Genomic DNA, 9,845 nt, shown 5'->3' with positions numbered 1-9,845 from the left:
GGTCAGCCCACCTGGTCAGGAACAGAGGCAGCCACGTGAGCACAGGAGCCCATGCACACATCCGGTGCCACGCCCCCTTCTCCCTGCTACTCCGGACTGACGTGGTCCCCAGGGATTAGGGAGCCGCCCTGGTTCACTCCTCCAAGATGGTTGGGGAAAACCAGGAGCGGCGCGGGAAAGAGCTTTGCTATTAGCTACGTGACCTTGGACAAGACATTTAACTGGGCCCCAGGTTCCTCAGCTATACCGGAGGGAATTGTATAGGAGCTGCCCTCCTGCCCTGCGCCCCCAGGACCAGGACACTCACCTGAGTACCCGCTGGTGGTCTTGGTGTGGATGCTCATGTTCTGCATCCCAGACTCCAACCTGTACCCAGAGGACACAGGGGATGTCAGGACCAACCCCTGGCCTTATCCCAGGACAACAGGACTCAAGTCCCACCCCTCCCCACCCCAGGTCCCAGGGATGGGGCACCAGGGCCGGTCAGAGAACGCCCACACCCACCGGCTCTCCTCGCCCTCCAGCAGCTTGCGGTAGGTGGCGATCTCCACGTCCAGGGCCAGCTTGACGTTCATCAGCTCCTGGTACTCGCGCAGCTGCCGCGCCATGTCCTGCTTGGCGGTTCTCAGAGCGGCCTCCAGCTCGGCCAGCTTGGCCTGAGCATCCTTGAGGGCCAGCTCCCCACGATGCTCGGCATCGGCAATGGCGGCCTCCAGGGAAGCCCTCTGGGGGAGGAGGGGACAGGTAAGCAGTTAGAGCAGAGTCTGCTTGCCTCCTCCCCTCCTCCCCCTGCACCCGCTCTCCCTTTCCCCTCCTTTAGGGACCCCCCTCTCCCTGACCTGGATTAAACAACTCCACCTGGCTCAAGCCAAGAAAATGCTACAGGTGGGTGAGATTCAGGAAGCGGAATGGGGAAATATGAGCAGCTTCCAGGCACTTCCCCCGCACGAACTTCTCACCTGGGACGCTGTGCGGTATTATCCCCACCCCCAGCTGGACTAGATCTCTGCTTTCTAAACTTCCTTAAAGCATCAGAGCCCAATCTTACCCTGATATATAAGACAGATATAATAAAGCAGGCTTGGGGGACCCATCCTGGACCCCCAACCTACCAGCCCGGCCCTCACAGAGGGGCCTCCTCAGCACCCCTCGGCCTCCCAGGAGCAGTCTGGACTCTAGCTGCCCCTCCATCTTCTGACTCTGGTCTAGGATTCCATCCCCAACCCCCAGACCTCTCACTCTTCCTGCATTATCTCCTCTCACCTGGAGGTGTCCCAAGACCCTCTCCCACCCCCAGCCCAGCCCATACCTGGCCTTTGAGGCCCTCGATCTCAGCCTGGAGTCGGTTGATGTTCCGGTTCATCTCGGAAATCTCCGTCTTTGTGCGACGGAGGTCATCCCCGTGCTTCCCAGCCAAGGTCTGCAGCTCCTCGTACTGCAGACGTGAGACAAGGAGTGAGGTTGAGAGGGGACCCCCCCGGTCCCTCCGAGGGAGAATGCCCTCTCAGCCAAGTCACCAGAACCCAGGTCATCTCTCCCCTACCCCCCTCTACACCTCTGGGCACAGGGACGTCCCTGTCCCCCAGCACTGCTCGGCAGCCCAGCTCGCAACAGGCAGAGTCAAGTTTGAAATCCTTCTCCCTCCTCAAGGACTAGGGCACAGAACTAGCCAGAAGAGGAACACCAGCCTATAGTGACCCAGCTCTTCACCTTGATCTGATACATGGTCTCAGCCTCAGCCCGGCTGCGGTTGGCGATCTCCTCATACTGGGCCTTGACCTCGGCAATGATGCCATCCAGGTCCAGGGAGCGGCTGTTGTCCATGGACAGGACCACAGAGGTGTCAGAAATCTGTGACTGCATCTCGTGGATCTCCTGTGGTGGGGAGGGGAGGTGGTGAGGCCCTGGGCCCGCACACAAGGAGTTCCCTTCTGCAGAAGGGCCTTCCATAAAGGACAAGACAGTGGGAGCTAGGGCTGGAGAGAAGGCAAAGTTCCTAAAGAAGGAAGATGGGTCAAAGACCTGGAACTTGGAGGGAAGTAAGATGAAATGAGGCCGGGATAAAAGGAAATCTGACTTTGGGTGAGAAACCAGAGGGGCAGAGCCCTTCCACGCTCTCAGCTACCAGTATGGCGCCCACAGAGGGCTCTCATTCGGCCCATAGAATCTAACTAAGGCCCTGGGGACAGAGCAGGCCTGAGCTGCAGCTGGGTCACCACTCTGTGTATGATGACCTTGGACAGGCTATTTCAGTTCTCTGAGCCCATTTTCTCATCTGTGAAGCGGGATAATAAACCCTCCCTCATGCAGGGGGACAGAACATATAGAACATCCATGCCGGGCTACTACTGGCAGCTGTAATTATTCAGTGATGGGCCCTTGTCTGTTGGTGCACTGGGGGCTGGGAGGGGCCTCTGATGGGGCTGCGGAACCTCAGTCTCCAGCGCCCAAGAACGTACCTCTTCATACAGCTGCCTGTAGAAGTTGATCTCGTCAGTCAGCCCTTCCAGGCGGGACTCCACCTCGGCGATGATGCCGTCCAGGTCCAGAGAGCGGTTGTTGTCCGTGGACAGGACCACGGAGGTGTCAAATCTGCGACTGCGTCTCGCGGATCTCCTCTTCATACAGTTGCCTGTGGACGTTGATCTCGTCAGTCAGCCCTTCCAGGCGGGACTCCAGCTCTACCTTGTTCATGTAAGCTTCATCCACATCCTGCGGGGCAGGCGGGGGGGAGCCTGAGCTGAGTGCCCACTCCTGACCCCAAGCCAGGGGCACCCAATGGCCTGGACTTAAAACTTTCTAACTAATTGTCTTCCCCACCTCACTGTGTATGGCCTGACCCAGTCCAGTCTCTGCCCCATCACACCTGCATCCCCAGCCCCAGCACTTTTACCTGCTTCCTACACACCCTTCCTTCTCCCCCACTTCCCTCCTCCTTCTCCTCCTCTGTCCTCCTCCTCCTCCTCCTCCTCCAGGAAGCCTTCTATAGCCAGACCTCAAATTCTACTGCTCCGTTTTCTTAACCATGTCCCAACATTAATGTCCAGAGTTCTGTCCAAATGCACCTAACTACCTCTCTGTCCTTCTATGCTAGATACCTAGGAGGCACCCAAATGTTGTCCCATTACTTAGAAACATTTAAGAACAGAAAGCCTCTAGCCTGAGTCTCTAAGCGCCAGCCTCCAGTGTCTGGTGGGGGAATGGGTACTCCCTCACCTTCTTGATGATGACAAATTCATTCTCCATGTCTGTGCGCTTTTGGATCTCTTCCTCGTACCTGGTGAGAAAGAGATATAATCAGAGGATGGAGGCAAAGGTGAGGTTGCTGTGGGTCTTTCCAGCAGGGCAAAGATAGCTAGAAAATTCAGTTAATGGAAATGCAAGAAGATATGAGATGGCTGGTCTGGTCCTTCGGCCCCAACCAGCTACTGTTTCCCCACCCTTACTCCATGCTATCATCAGCCAGTGGGGAGGCCTGGAGCAGGAAATCTCTCTCCAGATCCACAAATACACATTGGATTAGGCATATGAGGAGGATTAGCAACAGGCACCGACATGAAACCTCAGACAGAACTTTCTGGAATGTGCTGGAAATCAGGGGTTAAGGAAGAAATGGAGTCTAGGGCTATTAGTATACAAGAGAGGCCTGTTGGCTACCTCTGTCTCCCATTTTAGGTTTACTGTGTAAACATTAGCAGATAATTTTTTTGTCCAAATTGGGACAGCTCTGAGATTGAAGGGGGAAGGGAGGTGCTATTAACAATGGACATAAACCTATACTGTCCTGAGAAAACCTTGTCCTGGGGTCACCCGAATTATATAAGACTGCACTGCCCAGCAAGCAGAGGGCCTTGGTGTCTTAGGCCTCTGGTCCCAAGGGGCCGGGTGGGATGGGATGACTTCAGTTGGGGAGGACAGAGGCTCACTTGGTCTTGAAGTCCTCCACCAGCCCCTGCATGTTGCCAAGCTCCACTTCCAGCTTCAGCTTCTCCTGGGCCAGGGTTTCCAGCTTCATCCACATCCTTCTTGATGACAAATTCATTCTCCATGTCTGTGCGCTTTTGGATCTCTTCCTCATACCTGGTCTTGAAGTCCTCCACCAGCCCCTGCATGTTGCCAAGCTCCACTTCCAGCTTCAGCTTCTCCTGGGCCAGGGTTTCCAGCTGCCGCCGGAGGTTGTTGATGTAGCTCTCAAACATGTTGTCTATGTTGCTCCGGGCTGTCTTCTGCTGCTGCAGAAGGTTCCATTTGGTCTCCAAAATCTTGTTCTGCTGCTCCAGGTGCCGTACCTGCATGATGAGGCAGAAAGGTCCACATTGAACATCAGGCCAGGGCTCAAAGTCTGACATGAAGCAAGCACTGTCTTTTCCCCTCATCCACTCCCCAAGCCGTGGGGTCTCCGGAACCCCATTAGTGCTGAGTTGGGGGGAAAGAAGGGGATACATGGTTGTAAGAGGATAGCTAGCAGTTATGTTGAAGCTATATTTGCAAAACAAATGGGTCTTATTGACTTCGATTGTATATTGCTGTCAATAAAAGTAGCCAAGTTTTAATTAACACTTTATATATGATTGAAAAAAATGTAGATTGTTCACAGCAAATAATATTATCATCATGATTATTATTTGGAGTGGCTTTGAGGGACTCATTGACTATAAGGAAACTTTAGTCCTACAGCCTGGAGAGCATTCGCCGGAGGACCTAGGTTTTAGCCAGACACTGCTACCTGATCTTGAATTGCTTCCCCTCTCTGAGCCTGGGTCTCCTCAACCCTGCAATGGCCTAGAAGAACTCAGGCGAGCCCTATCCAGAGCCCCACCCCTGCGCAGAAGTCACTTTTAGCCGGGGAAGAGGCAAGAAACAAGGTAAATCTGTCTGCAAACTGAAGACCCTCCTCCCCACAGCCCTCCCTTTGAGTTCTCCAACATCCAACCCCACCCTACCCTACCCTACCCAGAATCCACAACCCTGTCCTCCTGTCCCAAACACAAAGGTCCTAGGTTCCTTGGGGCTCAAGGAATCCAGATTTTAGGATGAAATTAAGGCATGTTGGAAGGGAAATTTTTAAAAAGAAAGAATAATAAACTGGTTCCAAGAAGAGGAAGGACTTTTTTTTTTTTTTTTTTTTTTTTCTTAAATCAACCCAGGGCTTCCCTGGTGGCGCAGTGGTTGGGAATCCGCCTGCCGATGCAGGGGACACGGGTTCGTGCCCCGGTCCGGGAAGATCCCACATGCCACGGAGCGGCTGGGCCCGTGAGCCATGGCCACTGAGCCTGTGCTCCGCAAAGGGAGGGGCCACAGCAGTGAGAGGCCCGCGTACCGCAAAAAAAAATAAAAATAAAAATAAATAAATCAACCCAAAGTTGGACTTCTTTTAAATTGGAAGGACTTAGAAGGTTATCTTAAGGGTCTGGTCCAGATCCAGCAAATCCCTCTCTGTAAATCCCTTTCTTCCCCAGCTCATTCTGCCCCAAAATTATAAACAATAAGTGATAATAACATTTAGCCTTATTAGACTGTTTAATGTAGGCCAAACACTGCTAAACTCTTACATACATTATATGCTTGAATAGGCAAAACCTCTTTGACTTAGGGATTAGCGTGCCCATTTTGTAGATGAGGAAATCAGATCTAGCAAGGTAGTCCATCAAAGGAAAGGGCCGAGCACTGGGAACCTTCGGCCTGTGGTTAGCTGCACCGGGCCTGGCGCATTCCCTGGGAAAGGGAAGCCAGTTCTTTGGGGCGGAGCCGGGGTAGTAGGGAGGAGTGAGAGGGGACAAGGGCCCAGCGGGGAGAGGGGAGTTGGCGGACAGACGCCTTATCTAAAGCCGTAAATCGTGGGGTTTAACAGGACGTGAAACGCAGGTGGGGTGTCGCACGCCCGCAGACTTTGAATCCTGGATGGGCTTTCCTGAAGCCAGGCCCTGGCGTCCACCCGACCCCGATACACGCCCCCAGGCAGAGGAGCGGGTCCCCAGTACCGCGGGCCTCGGCCCCTCAGCCCTCGGTGGGGGCGGGTCTCGGCCCCGCCCGGCGCCGCCCACACGGCCGGCTCCCGGGGCCCTGGCCAAGTTATGACTCATCTTGATGCCCCCAACACTCGGGCCCCGGTACGCCGAAGGCCTGGATCAATATTTGCCTGTTTGAATCAAGACAGCCGCTTCCTTCTCCCAGAATCCTATCAATCTCCTATTTAAAAAAAAAAAAAAAATTTAAAGCACAGGAGCACTGTTGAGAAGCCCTTGGGGCCATGCTAGGGAGAAGGGTGAAACTGAGGGAGGAACTGCCCTCCCACCCGCCAGCTGAACAGCTGGGACTCTTGCAGAGCTGAAAGCTTTACAGACGATCAGACCTCGAGTTGGGGTGAGATGGGCGAGTGAGGGAGGGAGCCCCAAGATTTAGAGTCAGAAGCCACCCGGACCCCCTCTCTATCCCTTCCCCAGCCCAAACCAAAGTGCATGGGGTGAGGGGAGGGCGCCGAGACATCCGTCGGAAGCGGGAGTGCTGCCAGAGTGGGTGGGGCCCAGCAGGACGCCAGGGAGGGGCTGGAGATGTGCCCACCGAGGGTGGGGTGACCAAGAGAAAGGGCTGGGATCCTGGTCCGGCCCCAGGCACCACCGGCCACGCAGGGGGAGCCCTCACCTTGTCGATGAAGGAGGCGAACTTGTTGTTCAGGGTCTTGATCTGCTCCTTCTCCTGGGTGCGCACGGCCTGGATGTCGGGGTCCACCTCCAGCTTGAGGGGGCTCAGCAGGCTCTGGTTCACCGTGACAGCTGTGATGCCCCCCAGACCTGGGGCCCCACTGTAACCTGCAGCCAGACTCATGCTGCTGCCCAGGCCTCCCCGGAAGCTGCTGCTACTGCCCACCCGGGAGAAGGCCGAGGAGCTGATGCGGGCGCCCGAGTGTGTCGTTCAGGGTCTTGATCTGCTTCTCCTGGGTGCGCGTGGTCTGGATGTCGGGGACCACCTCCAGCTTGAGGGGGCTCAGCAGGCTCTGGTTCACTGTGACAGCTGTGATGCCCCCCAGACCCGGGACCGCGCTGTAACCTGCAGCCAGACTCATGCTGCTGCCTACCCGGGAGAAGGCCGAGGAGCTGATGCGGGCGCCCGGCCCACTGGTGTACGAGCGGCTGCTGAAGGACCGGGGGCCGGAGGGGGACACCTTGTAGGACTTCTGGGTCACCCTGATGGACATGGTGGAGGCTGGAGAGGAGGCGAAGAGGCCGAAGCACACAGAGACTCGAGGAGTTGCGAAGCTGCTCCTAGGTGGGGTACAGCTCCCGGATGGCCTTTTATAAAAAAGAGCCCAGCCCAGGAGGAGGGGATCGGCCTTGCAGCTGAGTGGCTAGGCCCTGAGGGGGCAGGGCCTAACCTGACACCTGCCACCTACAGGCCGGACTCAGGTGGGGGCAGCAGAGAGCTGCTCCCGCCCCGGAGCCCACCCCTGCACCACCGCAGAGCCCAGGAAAGGGTAACTCAGTGAATGTGAGACGTGCAAGGGCTGCCAGCCTCTACCTGCTCCCTAACAGAGCCTTGCGGGGTGGCCCAGCCACTGCAACCCTGAATCCTGGGTCTTATCTCCTTCCCTCCTGTGGGAAGTAAATGCACAGACTGGGGAGCAGAGCAGGAAAGGGGTCTGTGGCATTTGGGTCTCCTCTGAGCAGCTGACACCCCAGAGACACCACCCCGTGTCCTTCGTGTTCTTCTCTCCACTTCGAGTGATTACGAAGGTCTGCCCAGGTTGGAGGACAGGGCTGGGTTCCGAATCCTTGAACCCGAGGTCAACCATTTGCCTAGTCTCTCCTCAGTTACTGCTGTGCCCTCAGCGCTCGGTGCAATGCCGAGAGGGGCTGGGTAAACATTTGTGGAATGAATGAATGAACACACACACACACACACACAGGCTGTCATCCCTCTGGGGCTGTACGTGCAAGTTAAAGTGAGGTCCAACACAGCACTTTTCCTGGACACAATCCCGTGTCTTTCTCTCTTCCCAAGATCACAGGATTCCCCGGACCGGGCTGAAAGGCACAGAGAAGGATGAACAAGAGCAAAAGGGCAGGCTGGAGAGCTCAGGAGAGCAGGCAGCTACGTCGTCGGGGACTTCATCTCATCGCTCTCCTTGCTGCTTGGGGGAGTCATTCCCATAGCTCCCAGTGGGTGAACCACAGGAAAGGAGGCAGGACTGTGGAGTGGGGGGCACCGATGGTGAGCCAACCTGCACCCACCTGGGCCCTCCTTCTCTTTCTCCTCCCAGGCCGCCAGATGGCCAGAGGAGAAGGGGAAGAGTCCCTGCACCTGTCTCCACAAACCCATTATGAGAATGAGTCAGGAGACTGGGTTGGGGCACAGCATGCACCTGCAGAAGGCTGGAGAATGGGGAGCTGAGTAAGGCACCCCAGGCCTGGGTGGGGCAGGCTGTAGGTGGAAAACAGGAGGTTTGGGTCCCCGAGGCAGAGATTCCAGCTTTGAGACTCTCTAATGGCTGGGGCTAGATTCTCTGAAAGATCCTGCAGGGCATGAAGTGGGGACTGGATGGCTGTTAACTAGAGACCGACAGATCCCCTGGGGGTAGAGGGACAGATGGCCCACAGCCCCCAACCCCCAACCCAGGGGAGAGGGTGACTGCTACCCTGACCGCCTATCACGAGGGGGCAGATGTACAGATGCCTCCCTATCCTTCTCCAGTAAAGACACCCAGGGTTCCAGAGGACAGGCATAGAGACCCCTACAGAGGGACAGAGAGACCAGAAGCCCCCTCCTTGGAAGACAGACAAATCCAAAAAAACAGACACACAGGGCTTCCCTGGAGGCGCAGTGGTTGAGAGTCTGCCTGCCGATGCAGGGGACACGGGCTCGTGCCCCGTTCCGGGCAGATCCCACATGCCGCGGAGCGGCTGAGCCCGTGGGCCATGGCCGATGAACCTGCGCGTCCGGAGCCTGTGCTCCACAACGGGAGAGGCCACAACAGTGAGAGGCCCGCGTACCACAAAAAAAAAAAAAAAAAAAAGACAGACACACAGATAAGCTCCCCTCGTATCACACACACCAGATCAGACACACGTACACACAAAAGGACACACTTTGAAGTCCCTTCCGGAAAGCCAAAGACTCTTAGAGGGGACACAGTGACCACATCCCTTTCTCCCCTCCCCTCTTTTCTCCTCCCCACCCTCCCCAGCCCTGGCCTCCTGCCACACGGAACCAGGCAGTACCTGTTTGTACCAGGCCCTCTCTCAGCCCCTTTAAACAATGCTTAATTTTCCAAGCAGTGATTCGAATGCAAGCTACCCCTTCCCCACCAAACTCCCACACCGTGCAGGGCAGAGAGACTTCACCTTCCTGAGACCAAAGGGAGGGGTATGGGCCCGGTGCCAAATCAGGCACAGAGAAGGCGGAAGGAGAGAGGGAGGGGCTGGTCAGACAGGTATGGCAGCCCTGGGGAGGGAGGACGACCAGCTCCCCACTTCTCCTCTCCAACAGAGTACACCTGGGCAGACTTGGAGGGGAGAGACCTCACCTGAAGTCCTGAACACAGACCTGCAGCCCAAAGCCCTCCCTGAAATCTCAGCCCCTCCACCCGAACTCATCTGGTTCCCTGGTTCCAGGAGTGCCTTTTGTTTAAGGTGAGGACAAAGCCGGCTACAAGGGACCCTGTGGTTTTCAGGCTGTAGGGCGGCCCAGATCTCACCCAGGGTGAGTCCCTTTTCGCTGGGGCAGCCCAGAACAATGCTTGTCAGCTCCCTGTCGCCCAGAGACCCCAGCCAACCCCTCCCCCATGCCCCAAGCCCAGCCTTGGTGCAAGAGAAGAGACCAAAGCTGCCCTCTCCTGTGGCCTCTGCCTG

At 56.4% G+C, this 9,845-nt stretch overlaps 1 protein-coding gene across 1 annotated transcript; it reads right to left on the bottom strand.

Annotated features, from left to right (window-relative positions):
• Positions 1 to 86: 86 nt before the first annotated feature.
• KRT8 (keratin 8) lies at positions 87 to 7,195 on the bottom strand. The gene is made up of 10 exons (XM_028491503.1): positions 7,111 to 7,195; positions 6,643 to 6,902; positions 4,009 to 4,289; positions 2,675 to 2,699; positions 2,460 to 2,618; positions 1,711 to 1,875; positions 1,310 to 1,435; positions 505 to 725; positions 308 to 366; positions 87 to 139 (listed from the first exon to the last, which is right to left on the bottom strand). The coding sequence occupies exons 1-10, from the start codon at positions 7,193 to 7,195 to the stop codon at positions 87 to 89; spliced, it is 1,434 nt and encodes a 477-aa protein (XP_028347304.1).
• Between the last annotated feature and the right edge of the window lie 2,650 nt (positions 7,196 to 9,845).

This window comes from Physeter macrocephalus, chromosome 6 (genome assembly GCF_002837175.3).
Source record: "Physeter macrocephalus isolate SW-GA chromosome 6, ASM283717v5, whole genome shotgun sequence".
In the NCBI taxonomy this organism is placed as follows: Eukaryota; Metazoa; Chordata; class Mammalia; order Artiodactyla; family Physeteridae; genus Physeter; species Physeter macrocephalus.
The sequence above is the reverse complement of the archived record's forward strand: the minus strand, read 5'-3'. Positions and strand labels throughout refer to the sequence as shown.